This window comes from Hyla sarda, chromosome 2 (assembly GCF_029499605.1).
Source record: "Hyla sarda isolate aHylSar1 chromosome 2, aHylSar1.hap1, whole genome shotgun sequence".
NCBI lineage: Eukaryota > Metazoa > Chordata > Amphibia > Anura > Hylidae > Hyla > Hyla sarda.
In genome coordinates, this window is record NC_079190.1 from 513507021 (window position 1) to 513523880 (window position 16860).

A 16860-nucleotide genomic window follows, 5' to 3' on the forward strand; every position below is an offset into this window, starting at 1 on the left:
CATATGGACTGATCAAATGCTCCAGCCCATGGTTCAGAGGGTCCCTGGATACCTCAAAGACTCCTGGGACGTTCTGAGAGCATTTGAACACTTCATATGGAAAAAAGAATACAGTTGGCTCACCTGTGATGTTGTCTCATTGTACACCAGCATTCTTTGGCACATTGCCATGGAGGCGCTGGTGTACCATCTGGACAACCACAGGGGATACTCTGTAAACTTAAAAGAGTTTATTAAAATGAGTACGTGGTATCTCATGACACATCATTATTTATCTTTTGATAGTCTTTATTCAAGTGAGTGGTGTTTCCATGGGCGCTAGACATTCTCCATCCCTTGCAAATTTAACGATGTCATATTGGGAATCTAAGTACCTTTTCTCAGCCTCCAATCCTTTTGTGTCCCATGTGCAGTGGTACGGCAGATTCATAGATGATCTTCTCCTTGTTTGGCGAGGTGATATGTCTGTCGTACCACTATACCTGGAATACATTAACAATAATTCCTTCAACCTGCAATTTACTTACCATTCTGATTTATTTAATATTTCTTTTCTTGACCTGCAATTGAACTCAGTGCCAGACCACATTATTGCTGTCTCTACTTTTCGCAAACCCACTGCGGGGAATACAATCCTCAGGGCGGATAGCAATCACCCCCCACGTACAATCAGGGCTATCCCTATAGGAGAGTTCACACGGATCAAGAGAAACTGCAGTGATCCCTCTGTCTGTGAGTCTCAAATAGGAGAAGCGTCGTGGAGACTCACAGACAGAGGGTATCCTGCACATATTCTATCCAGAGCCAAAAATACAGTTGCCAAGAAAAATCGCTCCCTATTGATTTCTCCATCTAATAATCAAATACAATCACGTGGCCCAGACTTTCAAAATAAACCGGTCATTGCGCTTACCTATTCACCTCAATTCACACAGGTCAAAAGCATTATCAATAGACATCTTCATTTTCTTAGACAGGACGAGTCTGTAGCTAAAATTCTGTCCAAAGGATGTCACATAGTCCCAAAAAAAGCCAAACCTTTGGGAGATATTTTACCAGACACAGCACAAACTGGTTGAGTAAGGCTGGGTTGACACCACGTTTTGTACTTACAGTTCCCGTATACGGCTGGGAGGAGGGGGGGCGGGGCTTAATCGCGGCGCCCGCACTCAGCCGTATTCGGAAACCGTATTTAATGTATGTCTATGAGTCGACCGGAGTGAACCGCAGCCTCCAGTCGGCTTAGTTTTCGGCCGTTTACGGTTTCCCGACAGCAGGCAAAAACGTGGTCGACCATGTTTTTGCCTGCGGTCGGGAAACCGCATACGGCCGAAAACGCAGCCGACCGGAGGCTATGGTTCACTCCGGTCGACTCATAGACATACATTAAATACGGTTCCCGAATACGGCTGAGTGCGGGCGCCGCGATTAAGCCCCCTCCTCCTCCTCCCAGCCGTATATGGGAACCGTAGTTACAAACCGTAGTGTGAACCCAGCCTAATAATGGATTCTATAAGTGTGGTTGCAGGATCTGTAGAACATGTAATTATGCCAACTTTTGTACACATTTCTCTAATGAAGAGCAAATTAAAAACTATGGCATAAAAGATGATATCAACTGTAATCATTACAATGTAATTTATGTCATTGAGTGTTCACAGCGCCAGCTGAAATATGTAGGGTCAACCACTAGAAAGTTAAAAGTAAGGGCACTGGAGCATCTCAATGACATATCTAGTAACGCTATTAGAAACCGCTCAGCAGCGTCTTTGCATTTCAAAACCGTCCATGGTGGAAGCACCAATGGTTTTCAGATATATGCAATGGAGCGCGTTCACACCGGACCCCGTGGTGGTTGCATGCGGCGAAAATTACTTGAAGGTGAAGCATATTGGCAATTCACCTTGGGTACTAGTGCACCTAAAGGGTTAAATCTAAAAAGGGAACTGCTATTCCACTATTAATACCGCATCGCAACCTACACGATTAGAAATACAGTTTGTCATATGAAATGAAACTATACATTCTTTCATTTTGCTCTCATATATTATTTACATGTTTAATGCATGATTTCATGACACTGTTTTATGCCACTGTTTTTCTAAATGTTTCCTAACCATCTATGTCCATATCGCCCATTAGTGTACTGTGTTAGCAATTTTTGTACTTTTACTTGCATTTTATATTTTGTATTGTATCAGTATCCTCCCCCTGCACCGGTGTCAGTGGACTTAAAGGAGTTTTGATTTGTAGTAAGCTATCCGCCCATTACCTGTCCGGTATTTAACTGACACCTGTGCAGAGGGCTGACATAGTGCTGGGCGGTATACCGGTATGAACCGGATACTGTTTTCCTTTTTCTCCCACGGTATGGATTTTTGCCTATACCGCTATACCGGTCGGGCCCCTCCCCCACCTTCCGAGTCAATAAAAAAAAATTAAACTTACCCGTAATGGGGGTGGTCCAGGCCATCCATCCTTCCTGTAGTGTCCGGCGGCATTCCGGTGAACCGGTCCGGGCTGTCCTTCTTCTCCGGGGGTCCTCTTCTCCACTCCGTGCAGGCTCCGGCCTAGTACGCTGCATAGACGCCGCTACGCCGTGACGTCAGGTGCGTCACTGCGCAGCGGCGTCTATGCAGCGTTACTAGGCCGGAGCCTGCCCAGAGTGGAGAAGAGGACCCCCGGAGAAGGACAGCCCGGACCGGTTCACCCTCCACCCGGCATGCCGCCGGACACTACAGGAAGGATGGATGGCCCGGACCACCCTCCCCGGATGGTCCCTGCAGCAACTGGGAAGGTGAGTGAGGGTTCTGGGATGGACTGGGGTCTGTATAATATACTATACCTACAGTAGGCCCTCCAGCTGTTGAGGCCCTCCAGCTGTTGCAAAACTACAACTCCCAGCATGCCCGGACAGCCAACTGCTGTCCGGGCATGCTGGGAGTAGTAGTTTTGCAACAGCTGGAGGCACCTCTAGTTTTGAAACACTGACCTATACTTTACACTACTATATAGTCCAACATGCTGGGAGTTGTAGTTTTGAAACAGCTGGAGGCACCCCTAGTTGGGAAACACTGACCTATACTATACACTACTATATAGTCCAACATGCTGGGAGTTGTAGTTTTGAAACAGCTGGAGGCACCCCTAGTTGGGAAACACTGACCTATACTATACACTACTATATAGTCCAACATGCTGGGAGTTGTAGTTCTGAAACAGCTGTAGGGTTGTTTGTTACATCTATATAAAAGGGTACTCCACTGCCCCAGTGTTCAGATCATTTAGTTCCGCTACGACACCTCAATGCAAGTCTCAATGTAAAAAAAAAAATACTGTGAAGTACCGTGATACTTTAGAAAAATACAGTGATACTCATTTTTGGTCATATCGCCCAGCACTAGGCTGACATCACTGACGAAAGGGCTCATGCGCCTGAAACGCGTCTGATCTGCTGGTTGCTTGTACCGTTTTTACCGTGAGCTAATAAAGTCTGGATTTTCTACTTACCCACGCTGAATTGCCGTTCTTGCATTTGGATTTGTGTGCATCGGGCTGGGTGCGAATCCGTGTCGGGGGTGTACGGGTGAAGCAAGCCAGACTACATTGCCAAATACTTACAGAGGTATTCTGACCTGGCTCTGCGCATGTTCGGGCCCCCACTAATGGTATATACTGTATGATGATACGGCAATATAGACAAGTGAATAATCCTGCAGTCACCACTCTGCTCAAGACTCTATGCCCCTCTCACGGGAAAACCGGGGACACCGGACTGCAGAATGTGTGCGCTCAGAGGCAAACGACCGGTGATTTTCGCTCAAACTAGCGCTTCTTCCGGCCTCGAGGCCGGAAGAAGTGCTAGTTTGCACGAAAACCACCGGAAGAAGGGCGGAAGAAGTGCTAGTTTGCGCGAACACCACTGGAAGAAGGCCAGAAGAAGCGCTAGTTTGTGTGAAAACCACTGGAAGAAGGGCGGAAGAAACGCTAGTTTGTGCGAAAACCACTGGAAGAAGGATGGAAGAAGCGCTAGTTTGTGCGAAAACCACTGGAAGAAGGACGGAAGAAGCGCTAGTTTGCGCGAAAACCACTGGAAGAAGGGCGGAAGAAACGCTAGTTTGCACGAAAACCACCGGAAGAAGGCCGGAAGAAGTGCTAGTTTGCGCGAACACCACTGGAAGAAGGGCGGAAGAAGCGCTAGTTTGCGCGAAAACCTCCAGAAGAAGGACGGAAGAAGCGCTAGTTTGGGCGAAAACCACTTGAAGAAGGGCGGAAGAAGCGCTAATTTGCCGAAAACCTCCGGAAGAAGGACGGAAGAAGCGCTAGTTTGCGCGAAAACCACTGGAAGAAGGGCGGAAGAAACGCTAGTTTGCGTGAAAACCTCCGGAAGAAGGACGGAAGAAGTGCTAGTTTGCACGAAAACCACCGGAAGAAGGCCGGAAGAATCGCTAGTTTGCGCAAAAACCTCCAGAAGAAGGACGGAAGAAGCGCTAGTTTGGGCGAAAACCACTTGAAGAAGGCCGGAAGAATCGCTAATTTGCCGAAAACCTCCGGAAGAAGGGCGGAAGAAGCGCTAGTTTGCACGAAAACTGCTGGAAGAAGGCCAGAAGAAGTGCTAGTTTGCGTGAAAACCACTGGAAGAAGGCCGGAAGAAGCGCTAGTTTGTGCGAAAACCACTGGAAGAAGGGCGGAAGAAGCGCTAGTTTGTGCGAAAACCACTGGAAGAAGGGCGGAAGAAGTGCTAGTTTGCGTCAAAACCTCCGGAAGAAGGGCGGAAGAAACGCTAGTTTGCACGAAAACCACTGGAAGAAGGGCGGAAGAAGTGGTAGTTTGCGCGAAAACCACCGGAAGAAGGCCGGAAGAAGTGCTAGTTTGCGCAAAAACCACCGGAAGAAGGCCGGAAGATGCGCTAGTTTGCGCAAAAAACACCGAAAGGCCAGAGGAAGCGCTAGTTTGCGCAAAAACACCCCTTTTAAAGGGGCACTCCAGTGGAAAACTTTTTTTTAATCAACTGGTGCCAGAAAGTTAAACAGATTTGTAAATTACTTCTATTAAAAAAATCTTAATCCTTCCAGTACTTATTAGCTGCTGAATACTACAGAGGAAATTCTTTTCTTTTTGGAACACAGTGCTCTCTGCTGACATCATGACCACAGTGCTCTCTGGTGACATCTCTGTCCATTTTAGGAACTGTCCAGGAGCAGCATATGTTTTCTATGGGGATTCTCTCCTGCTCTGGACAGTTCTTAAAATGGACAGAGGTGTCAGCAGAGAGCACTGTGCTGGTGATGTCAGCAGAGAGCTCTGTGTTCCAAAAAGAAAATCATTTCCTCTGTAGTATTCAGCAGCTAATAACTACTGGAAGGATTAAGATTTTTTTTTTAATAGAAGTAATTTACAAATCTGTTTTTAGCTTTCTGGCACCAGTTGATGTAAACAAAAAAAAAAAAAGTTTTCCACCGGAGTACCCCTTTAAGCCCTTTGGCATGTTGGAGTGAAGATGGGCCCTCTCAGCTACCATACCCTATATCAGTGGTCTCCAACCTGCGAACCTCCAGATGTTGCAAAACTACAACTCCCAGCATGCCCGGACAGCCGTTGGCTGTCCGGGCATGCTGGGAGTTGTAGTTTTGCAACATCTGGAGGTCCGCAGGTTGGAGACCACTGCCCTATATTATGTCTCTGGGTTACTGTAGTCTGTGCAGTCAGTTCCCTGTATTCTTTGCATGTAAGTTCAGCTCCGCTCTTTGTATTGCAGGATCACTGAGGATCTATGACTTTGTCGGGAAGGTTCCTCTTGTGGACATGAAGTTTAAACAAGGAGGCACCGCGCTGATTTGGGCCCCTCGCATGGTCAGTTCCGTGTACATTGATGTTGGACATAAATGTTGGGGCTTATTCCCACATGGCAGATTTGTTGCAGAAAATTTCTTCAGCAGGATTTCGGCAAACTCATTAGTTTTAATAGGTTACATGTTTAAAGGGGTACTCCGGTGAAAACCTTTTTTCTTTTAAATCAACTGGTGGCAGAAAGCTAAACATATTCGTAAATGACTTCTATTAAAAAATCTTAATCCTTCCAGTACTTATTAGCTGCTGAATGCTACAGAGGAAATTCCTTTCTTTTTGGAACACTGATGACATCACGACCACAGTGCTCACTGCTGACATCTCTGTCCATTTTAGCAACCATGCACAGCAGATGAATGCTAAGGGCAGCACGGTGGCTCAGTGGTTAGCACTGCTGCCTTGCAGTGCTGGGGACGTGGGTTCAAATCCCACTAAGGACAACAATAAATAAATAAATAAAGCGTTATTATTATTATTATAATTACGTCACCAGAGAGAACTGTGGTCGTGATGTCATCAGAGAGCATTCCAAAAAGAAAAGAATTTCCTCTGTAGTATTCAGCAGCTAATAAGTACAGGAAGGATTAAGATTTTTTTTTATAGAAGTAATTTACAAATATGTTTAACTTTCTGCCACCAGTTGATTTAAAAGAAAAAAGGTTTTCACCGGAGTACCCCTTTAACCTGCTCTAGGACTGCACAGAAATGCAATGCATTTCCAAGTAGACTCCACTGAAAGATTTAAAGGGGTATTCCGGGCAAAAACATCTTATCCCCTATCGAAAGGATAGGGGATAAGATGTCTGATCGCGGGGAAGCCGTCTCGGAAGCCCGGAGGTTTCCGAAACTTCAGACACAGCTACGCATAGAATGCGGGCGGCTGCAGGGAGATCGCTGGGGGTCCCAGCGGCGGGGCCCCCCCCCCCCTCCGCGATCAGAAATCTTATCCCCTATCCTTTCGATAGGGGATAAGATGTTTTTGCCCGGAATACCCCTTTAATGGGGTTATCCAGGAAAAAACTTTATTTTTTTTTTTTATATGTCAACTGGCTCCAGAAAGTTAAACAGATTTGTAAATTACTTCTATTAAAAAAATCTTTATCCTTTCAGTACTTATGAGCTGCTGAAGTTGAGTTGTTCTTTTCTGTCTAAGTGCCCTCTGATGACACGTGTCTCGGGAACCGTCCAGAGTAGAAGCAAATCCCCATAGCAAACCTCTTCTACTCTGTGCAGTTCCCGAGACAAGCAGAGATGTCTGCAGAGAGCACTGTTGTCAGACAGAAAAGAACAACTCAACTTCAGCAGCTGATAATTATTGAAAGGATTAAGATTTTTTAATAGAAGTAATTTACAAATCTGTTTAACTTTCTGGAGCCAGTTGATATAAAACATTTTTTTTTTTCCTGGAATACCCCTTTAACATGTCTTTTGGCCCTTCCACTCCTGCCATCCCTATGATTTACCAGTGCAGAATGGATCTGAGTCGTCCCTGATCTCCGTGGTATCATCCAAACAGGCTGAGATCGCACTGTGTAATAGGATCAATTATTTGTTGGCTGATTGGGTTGTTTAGTTGGATGTACATCTCCCCAAGTAATAGAGGATGCGCGGACGGCAGCTGGTAGCCACATTAATAATCCAGCGATCAATCATGTGGCCATCCTTTCCCATTGCTTGAGATGTCTAATAGACCATCTAATACAGCCCTTAAAGGGTTACTCCGACCCTGAGACATCTTATCCCCTATCCAAAGTATAGCGGATATGATGTCTGATCGCGGGGGGTCCCGCCGCTGGGGACCCCCGTAATCTAGCATGCAGCACCCACCTGTAAGTACTGGAGGCTCTCAGTCTTATGCCTCCTGACCACGGGGACGGAGTTTTGTGACGTCACGACTCCGCCCCAGTGTGACGTGACGCCCCGCCCCCTCAATGCAAGTCTATGGGAGGGGGGCGTGACGACTGTCACGCCCCCTCCCATAGACTTGCATTGAGGGGGCGGGGTGTCACACGGGGGCGGAGTCGTGACGTCACGATACTCCGTCCCCGTGGTCAGGAGGCATAAGACTGAGAGCCTGCAGTGCTTACAGGTAAGTTCAGCATGCTAGATTGCGGGGGTCCCCAGCGGCGGGACCCCCGTGATCAGACATCTTATCCCCTATCCTTTGGATAGGGGATAAGATGTCTCAGGGTCGGAGTAACCCTTTTAATCTTGACTTACTGTCGCATCAGACACTGCCTCAGGCTTCCATGTTATCCAGTCTCCTCTGTTCTGCAGGTAAATCCAAAGGGCGGCTTGTTCACAGTGGGATTCGAAGATGGCGTTGTCCGCATCTTGGAGGTTTATAACGCTGCAGGCATGAGGCTTATTGCAGCACGAAGTGGCACCCATGATGCTGCGGTGAACCTGAGACAAGCCTTCAAACCGCACAACGCTCCTGTCACCGCTTTGGCTTATGAGCGCAATGGAGAGATCCTCGCCACAGGGGTAAGATCCGCGTTCTGTTTCCAATGCTCCACCAACAAACTTAATGCAGTAGGTAAGCTCCCCTTAAAGGGGTTCTTTGTCCCTAGACATCTCCTTTGGATAGGGGATAAGATGTCTGATCGTTGGGGGTCCGGCTGCTGGGACCCCCTGCGGTCTTCGGGCCAGCACCCAAGTGTTAAGAACATTTATGTTCAGAATGCCGGCTTGGGGCTTCCGTTTTCGCAAAGTCATGCCCCGCCCTCTACATTCATGTGTGTGGGAGGGGGTGTGACGGCTGTGATTGCCCGTCATCTGGACCCCCCGTGATTAGGCATCTTATCCCCTATCCTTTGGATAGGGGATACCATGTCTAGGGGCAGAGTACCCCTTTAAAGGGGTACTCCACTGGAAAACATTTTTTTTTCTTAAATCCACTGGTGCCAGAAAGTTAACCAGATTTGTAAATTACTTCTATATAAAAATATTACTCCTTCCAGTACTGATCAGTTGCTGTATACTACCGAGGATGTTCTTTTCTTTTTGAATTTCCTTTCTGTCTGACCACAGTGCTCTCTGCTGACACCTCTGTCCATGTCAGGAACTGTCCAGAGCAGGAGAAAATCCCCATAGCAAACCTATCCTGCTCTGGACATTTCTTGACATGGACAGAGGTGTCGGCAGAGAGCACTGTGGTCAGACAGAAAAGAAATTCAAAAAGAAAAGCACTTCCTGTGGATCATACAGTAGCTGATAAGTACCGGAAGGATAAAGATTTTTTAATAGAAGTAATTTACAAATCTGTTTAACTTTCTGGCACCAGTTGATTTACATTTTTTTTTTCCAGTGGAGTACCCCTTTAAAGGGGTTATACAGGATTAGAAAAACAACACCACATCTATTCTCAGTTTGTTTGTGGAATTGCAGCTCAGTTCTATTGAAGAGAATGGAGCCAGGTTGTAATACATACACACAACCTGAGGACAGGTGTGGTGCTGTTTTTTAATTTTATTTCTGGATAACCCCCACAGTTCTCTGCTCCACTGCGTTGCTGAATATGTAGCTGTTTTTATACTTCAAACAATGCACCATATGGAGTTTAATACATATAAGTTCAAGAAAACTGGGTGTCAGCTGCCATCTTCCTCTTCCATGCAATGTGGATGTTAGCGCCGGGTAATGTAATGGGAATAATAATGACCCATACCTCCTGATTTCCTTACAGAGTATGGACAGAACCGTCTTCTTCTTTGCTGTCGGAGACACCTATGAACCCATTGGATTTGTCCGTCTTCCAGGCCCCGTCAGGGAATTACACTGGTCTCCTCCCTCACATGTGAGTACAGGAAGATGTTTATCCAGGGAGCACAGTGTGGACCATGACCTTCCCCTTTCATTGCATTGAAATAGTTCTATTAGAATTGAATAGTTCCCATATGAGTTTATATTGACCATAAGCCAGAGCTGCTTTCAAGTAATAAAAACCATAAAAGAAAGTGCAGCTCACTCTACCTATGTAAAGCTGAGCTTACTGTTAATATTCCAATACCCCTGGAGTTAACGGGTTAAATTTTCAGTCTTAATTAATTGCCAATTGGCAATTAATGAAAGGGGTATTCCGGCCTTAGACCTCTTATCCCCTATCCAAAGGATAGGGGATAAGATGTCTGATTGCGGGGGTCTGACCACTGGGATTCCCCGCGATCTCCGTGCAGCATCCGGCATTCTGTGCTGGGTGCTGCTTCAGTTTTGGAAATGCTGGTTTTCCGAGATGTCACGCCACGCCATGTCCCCTCCATTCATATCTATATTCGATTTGTAAAATGGGAAAAGATCGGAATTCAACTTTTAACTTTAAAGGGGTACTCCGCCCCTAGCCATCTTATCCCCTATCCTTTGAATAAGATGTCTAGGGGCGGAGATAAGATGTCTTATCACTGGGGTCCCACCGGTGGGGACCCTGTGATCTCAGCTGTGGCATCCCAGACATCCGATGCGCGGAGCAAACTTCACTCTGTGCTGGATGACTGGCGATGTGGGGTGTGACGTCACGGCCATGCCCCCTCAATGCAAGTCTATGGGAGAGGGCGTGACGGCTGTCACGCCCCTCCCATAGACTTGCATTGAGGGGGCATAGCCATGAAGTCACGAGTGGGGCGCGGTCCATGACTTGACGAGCCTCCTGCGCTCCGTCGCCGCACCCGACGCTCTAATAGAACGCCGGGTGCAGCAGGGAGATCGCGGAGGTCCCCAGCAGTGCGATCAGACATCTTATCCCCTATCCTTTAGATAGGGGATAAGATGTCTAGGGGCGGAGTACCCCTTTAAATTTTACTTAAAAAAAATAAATAAAAAAAATAGCAATCTTTTGATTGCTAATACTGATTAGTACTATGCATATGCATTGCACTGATCAGTGTTTTCTGCAGTCTACATTTTTGGTCTGCCAGAGTGGAGCTTCAGCGCCCATCTTTACTCATCGGATCCCTGCAATCACACTATGGGTGGTCTGATGAGTACCCCCGAGCCCCACAGATACTTCAGATGCCGTGATCAGTTATGATCAAGGCAACTAAAGGGTTAAAGGCCCGATATCAGCGAGATCACTGATGTCCACCATTATTCACCAGGTCCCGGCTACTGATAACAGATCATGTAAGTCATGTAAGTACCAGGGCACATACATGTAGGTTGCGTGTCCTCTAAGGGTCAAACAAGCATCGTTCTTCTAGATTGGCACTCAAACCTGGCATAGGTGTGCCCATCTGCAGGGACCATCTGCCTCTGACGTTTTTTTTTGTTCTCTGGTTGCAGGAGCAGAGCACGCTGCTGGTTCTCTGCGAGAATGGATTCGCTGTTCAGATCCCGGCCCCAGTAACTGAGAAAAAGGACCCGGCCTCCACCTATGAAATCTCCAATCTGCCCCTTAGTTACTTCAGATTCAGCAGCATCAAGTCAAAGATCGAGGTAAGAACCCAGCGCCGAACCCGTAGCCATGGGCGCACGTTACCTCCGGCTCGGGGACTTGTCGCTTCTTGAGGTTACACCATGAGCTGATCTGCCTATATGGCTCCATATATAACTCCTCTAAGGCCGGGTTCACACCACGTTTTTGCAATACAGTTCCCATCAGGTTTTTGATAAAAAAACGGATTCCTCAAAACCGGACTAAACTGTATCAAAGGGTGTGTACAAATTTTAATTTGAAAAATGATGTCCGGTTGCATCCGTTTTAAAAAAAACTTTTAATTCCATTGTGAATAAAGTTTCACTTGTTTGATTGAAATTCCAAGAAAAAAACTGTGCAAAGTCAAAAACCGGATGGAACCGTATGCACATCTGGTTCTGTACGGTTCCCATTGACTTCCATGTTAAAAAAAAAAACATATACGTTTCAATACGGTTTTTCACCCGGACCAAAAATCGTGGTAGGCTACGGTTTTGGGTACGGGAAAAAACTGACAAAACTGTACAGGATGCAGAACGGTTACAACCTGATGCATCTTTTGGCATACGGTTTTCAATGCAGAGTCATTGCATACGGTTTTCAATACGGTTCCGTGTACTGCAGAAACATGGTGTGAACCCAGCCTTAGACAGTTATAGAAGGTATTGGCGCCTTTAGGACTGTTGTGCTAGTGAAGACTTTTGAAAGTACCATGGAAAGTGAGGAAGGTAAAAAACAAACAAAAAAAAAAAAAAACAACCACATAGAAGAGAAAACTTTGCAATAGCATTTTTTACTTCTACATTGCACCGTTAGGCTATTTTCGTACTGCCGTTTGTCTCCGTATGAAGCCCGTTATTTTTGGATCACGAATAACGGGAGGCAAATTTGTGCTCGCACAAAATTTTCTCCCGCTTCTCGTCGCTACAAAATAACGGGTGATTGCCATACCAGTGTTTCCAGACCTTCTGCCGTTACCATTAACTACGAACCTTGCTGCCTGCCCTGACCTTCTGCTACGTCCGACCTTGCCTCTGTCTAGTCCTTCTGTCCCACGCCACTCTCAGCAGTCAGAGAGGTTGAGCCGTTACCGGTGGATACGACCTGGTTGCTACCGCCGCAGCAAGACCATCCCGCTTTGCGGCGGGCTCTGGTGAATACCAGTAGCAGCTTAGAACCGGTCCACCGGTACGGTCCACGCCAATCCCTCTCTGACACAGAGGATCCACATCCAGCCAGCCGAATCCTAACAGTAGATCCAGCCATGGATCCCGCTGAGGTGCCACTGCCAAGTCTCGCTGACCTCGCCACCGTGGTCGCCCAACTAGGACAGCAGCTGTCACAGTTGTCCGCCACGCTACAGCAGCTTCTGCCTCTTCAGCAGCAACCGTCTCCTCCGCCAGTTCCTGCACCTCCTCCGCAGCGAGTGGCCGCTCCTAGCCTCCGCTTGTCTCTGCCGGACAAATTTGATGGGGACTCTAAACTCTGCCGTGGTTTCCTGTCCCAATGCCCCCTACACTTGGAGATGTTGTCGGACCAATTTCCCACAGAACAGTCAAAGGTGGCTTTCGTGGCCACACCGCTCTGGGACCGCAGTGATCCTGTCACTGCCACTGTTCAGTCCTTCTTTGCTGAGGTTCGTAGTGTCTTCGAGGAACCAGCCCGAGCCTCTTCTGCCGAAACTGCCTTGTTGAACCTGGTCCAAGGAAATTCTTCTGTGGGCGAATACGCCATCCAATTTCGTACCCTCGCCTCTGAATTATCTTGGAATAACGAGGCCCTCTGCGCGACCTTCAAAAAAGGCCTATCCAGTAACATGAAGGATGTGCTGGCAGCACGAGAAATTCCTGCCAACCTGTATGAACTTATCCATTTGGCCCCCCATATCGACATGCGTTTTTCTGAAAGACACCAGGAGCTCCGCCAGGAAAAGGACCTTGATCTCTTGGCACCTCTCTCCCGGAATCCTTTGCAGTCTACCCCTGTGCCTCCTGCAGAGGAGGCTATGCAAGTGGATCGGTCTCGCCTGACCCATGAAGAGAGGTCTCGTTGCAGAGATGAAAATTTATGCCTCTACTGCGCTAGTACCGAACATTTCCTAGTGGATTGCCCTATTCGTCCTCCACGTCTGGGAAACGCACGCACGCACCCAGCTCACGTGGGAGTGGCGTCTCTTGGTGTGAAGTCTGCTTCTCCACGTCTCACTGTGCCCATGCGGATTTCTCCTTCTGCCAATTCCTCCTTCTCAGCTGTGGCCTTCTTGGACTCTGGTTCTGCAGGAAATTTTATTTTGGCCTCTTTTGTTAATAGGTTCAGCATCCCAATGACCCGTCTCGTCAAGCCGCTCTACATTTCTTCGGTCAACGGAGTAAAATTGGACTGCACTGTGCGTTACCGCACAGAACCCCTGCTTATGAGCATTGGACTGCATCACGCAAAAATTGAATTTTTTGTTCTGCCCAACTGCACCTCTGAAGTCCTCCTCGGTCTGCCATGGCTCCAACGTCATTCTCCCACCCTTGACTGGACCACCGGGGAGATCAAGAATTGGGGTCCTGCTTGTCACAAACGATATCTCACATCTGCTCCCACTTGTCTAACTCCTGAGGTTCCACCCATACAGGCTCCTCCCAAGGCTTGCCAGGATATTTTCGGCAAAAAGCAAACTGGGATTTTGCCTCCTCATAGCCCCCTTCCTGGTAACACTCTGCCCCGTGGCAAGCTTCACCCTCTGCCCCCCCTCCCCATTCCCACTTCTTCTGGATTGCCTGCCATTGATGAAGTTACCCAGGACTTCTCTGTCATCCGGAAGGAAACTCAAGAATCGCTCCCAATGGCCTCGTCTCGGATGAAGGGACAAGCAGACAAAAAGAGGGGGAGACCTAAGGGGGGGGGGGGTACTGTTACGCCGAGCGCTCCGGGTCCCTGCTCCTCCCCGGAGCACTCGCGGCGTTCTCCTCTCTGCAGCGCCCCGGTCAGACCCGCTGACCGGGAGCGCTGCACTGACACTGCCGACGGGGATGCGATTCGCATAGCTGGACGCGCCCGCTCCGGTCCCCGGCTGTCATGTCCTGGCGCGTGCGGCTCCGCTCTCTAAGATTTAAAGGGCCAGTGCACCACTAATTGGTGCCTGGCCCAATCAGTCTAATTAGCTCCCACCTGCTCCACGCCTTTATAACCTCACTTCCCCTTCCCAGCATTGCTGGATCTTGTTGCCTTGTGCCTAGTGAAAGCGTTTCCTGTGATTGCCATATCAGTGTTTCCAGACCTTCTGCCGTTACCATTGACTACGAACCTTGCCGCCTGCCCTCACCTTCTGCTACGTCTGACCTCGCCTCTGTCTAGTCCTTCTGTCCCACGCCTTCTCAGCAGTCAGCGAGGTTGAGCCGTTACCGGTGGATACCACCTGGTATCTACCGCCGCAGCAAGACCATCCCGCTTTGCGGCGGGCTCTGGTGAATACCAGTAGCAGCTTAGCACCGGTACGGTCCACGCCAATCCCTCTCTGACACAGAGGATCCACATCCAGCCTGCCGAATCCTAACATAAGATTTCTGGTAACTTCTTCTATAAGAGTCTCTTCTGTCCTCCACTCGTTACCTGTATTAATGGCTCCTGTTTGAACTTGTTATCAGTATAAAAGACACCTGTCCACAACCTCAAACAGCCACACTCCAAACTCCACTATGGCCAAGACCAAAGAGCTGTCGAGGGACACCAGAAACAAAATGGTAGAACTGCACCAGGCTGGGAAGACTGAATCTGCAATAGGCAAGCAGCTTGGTGTGAAGAAATCAACAGTGGGAGCAATTATTAGAAAATTGAAGACATACAAGACCACTGATGGTCTCCCTCCATCTGGTGCTCCACAAAAGATCTCACCCCCTGGTGCCAAAATGATCACAAAAATGGTGAGGAAAAATCCCAGAATCACACGGGGGACCTAGTGAATGACCTGCAGAGAGCTGAGACCAAAGTAACAAAGGCTACCATCAGTAACACACTACACTGCCAGGGACTCAAATCATGCAGTGCCAGACGTGTCCCCCTGCTTAAGCCAGTACATGTCCGGGCCCGTCTGAAGTTTGCTAGAGAGCATTTGGATGATCCAGAAGAGTATTGGGAGAATGTCATATGGTCAGTTGAAACCAAAGTAGAACGTTTTGGTAAAAACTCAACTCGTTGTGTTTGGAGGAGAAAGAATGCTGAGTTGCATCCAAAGAACACCATACCTACTGTGAAGCATGGGGGTGGAAACATCATACTTTTTGGCTGTTTTTCAGCAAAGGGACCAGGACGACTGATCCGTGTAAAGGAAAGAATGAATGGGGCCATGTATCGTGAGATTTTGAGTGAAAACATCAGCAAGGGCATTGAATATGTAATGTAGCTGGGTCTTTCAGCATAACAATGATCCCAAACACACCGCCTGGGCAACGAACGAAGCATTTCAAGGTCCTGGAGTGGCCTAGCCAGTCTCCAGATCTCAAACCCATAGAAAACCTTTGGAGGGAGTTGAAAGTCCATGTTGCCCAGCGACAGCCCCAAAACATCACTGCTCTAGAGGAGATCTGCATGGAGGAATGGACCAAAATACCAGCAACAATGTGTGAAAACCTTGTGAAGACAGAAAACATGTGACCTCTGTCATTACCAACAAAGGGGATATAACAAAGTATTGAGAGGAACTTTTCTTATTGACCAAAAACACTGCTCAAAAAAATAAAGGGAACACTTAAACAACACAATGTAACTCCAAGTCAATGACACTTGTGTGAAATCCCACTGTCCACTCAGGAAGATCACTGATTGACAATCAATTTCACATGGAACAGACAACAGGTGGAAATTATAGGAAATTAGCAAGACGCCCCCAATAAAGGAGTGGTCCTGCAGGTGGTGACCACAGACCACTTCTCAGTTCTTATGGTTCCTGGCTGATTTTTTGGTCACTTTTGAATGCTGGCAGTGTCTTCACTCTAGTGGTAGCATGAGACGGAGTCTACAACCCACACAAGTGGCTCAGGTAGTGCAGCTCATCCAGGACGGCACATCAATGCGAGCTGTGGTAAGAATGTTTGCTGTGTCTGTCAGCGTAGTGTCCAGAGCATGGAGGCGCTACCAGGAGACAGGCCAGTACATCAGGAGACGTGGAGGAAGCCGTAGGAGGGCAACAACCCAGCAGCAGGACCGCTACCTCCACCTATGGGCAAGGAGGAGCAGGAGGAGCACTGCCAGAGCCCTGCAAAATGACCTCCAGCAGGCCACAAATGTGCATGTGTCCACTCAAAGGGTCAGAAACAGACTCCATGAGGGTGGTATGAGGGCCCGACGTCCACAGGTGGGGGTTATACTTAGAGCCCAACACCGTGCAGGACGTTTGGAATTTGCCAGAGAACACCAAGATTGGCAAATTCCCCACTGGTGCCCTGTGCTCTTCGCAGATAAAAGCAGGTTCACACTGAGCACATGTGACAGACATGACAGAGTCTGGAGATGCCATGGAGAATGTTCTGCTGCCTGCAACATCCTCCAGCATGACCGGTTTGGCAGTGGGTAAGTAATGGTGTGGGGTGGCATTTCTTTGGGGGGCCGCACAG

General features: G+C 48.0%; 1 protein-coding gene across 2 annotated transcripts in view; it reads left to right on the plus strand.

The window, feature by feature from the left end:
• CFAP44 (cilia and flagella associated protein 44) overlaps positions 1 to 16860 on the plus strand; it is a gene marked incomplete at its 3' end in the record, with an annotated part of 49457 nt that overhangs the window by 12531 nt on the left and 20066 nt on the right. For both annotated transcript variants that reach the window (XM_056559955.1, XM_056559956.1), the window contains 4 exon segments: positions 5759 to 5853; positions 8128 to 8337; positions 9539 to 9649; positions 11128 to 11280. In XM_056559955.1, coding sequence (XP_056415930.1) covers positions 5759 to 5853; positions 8128 to 8337; positions 9539 to 9649; positions 11128 to 11280 — 569 coding nt within the window.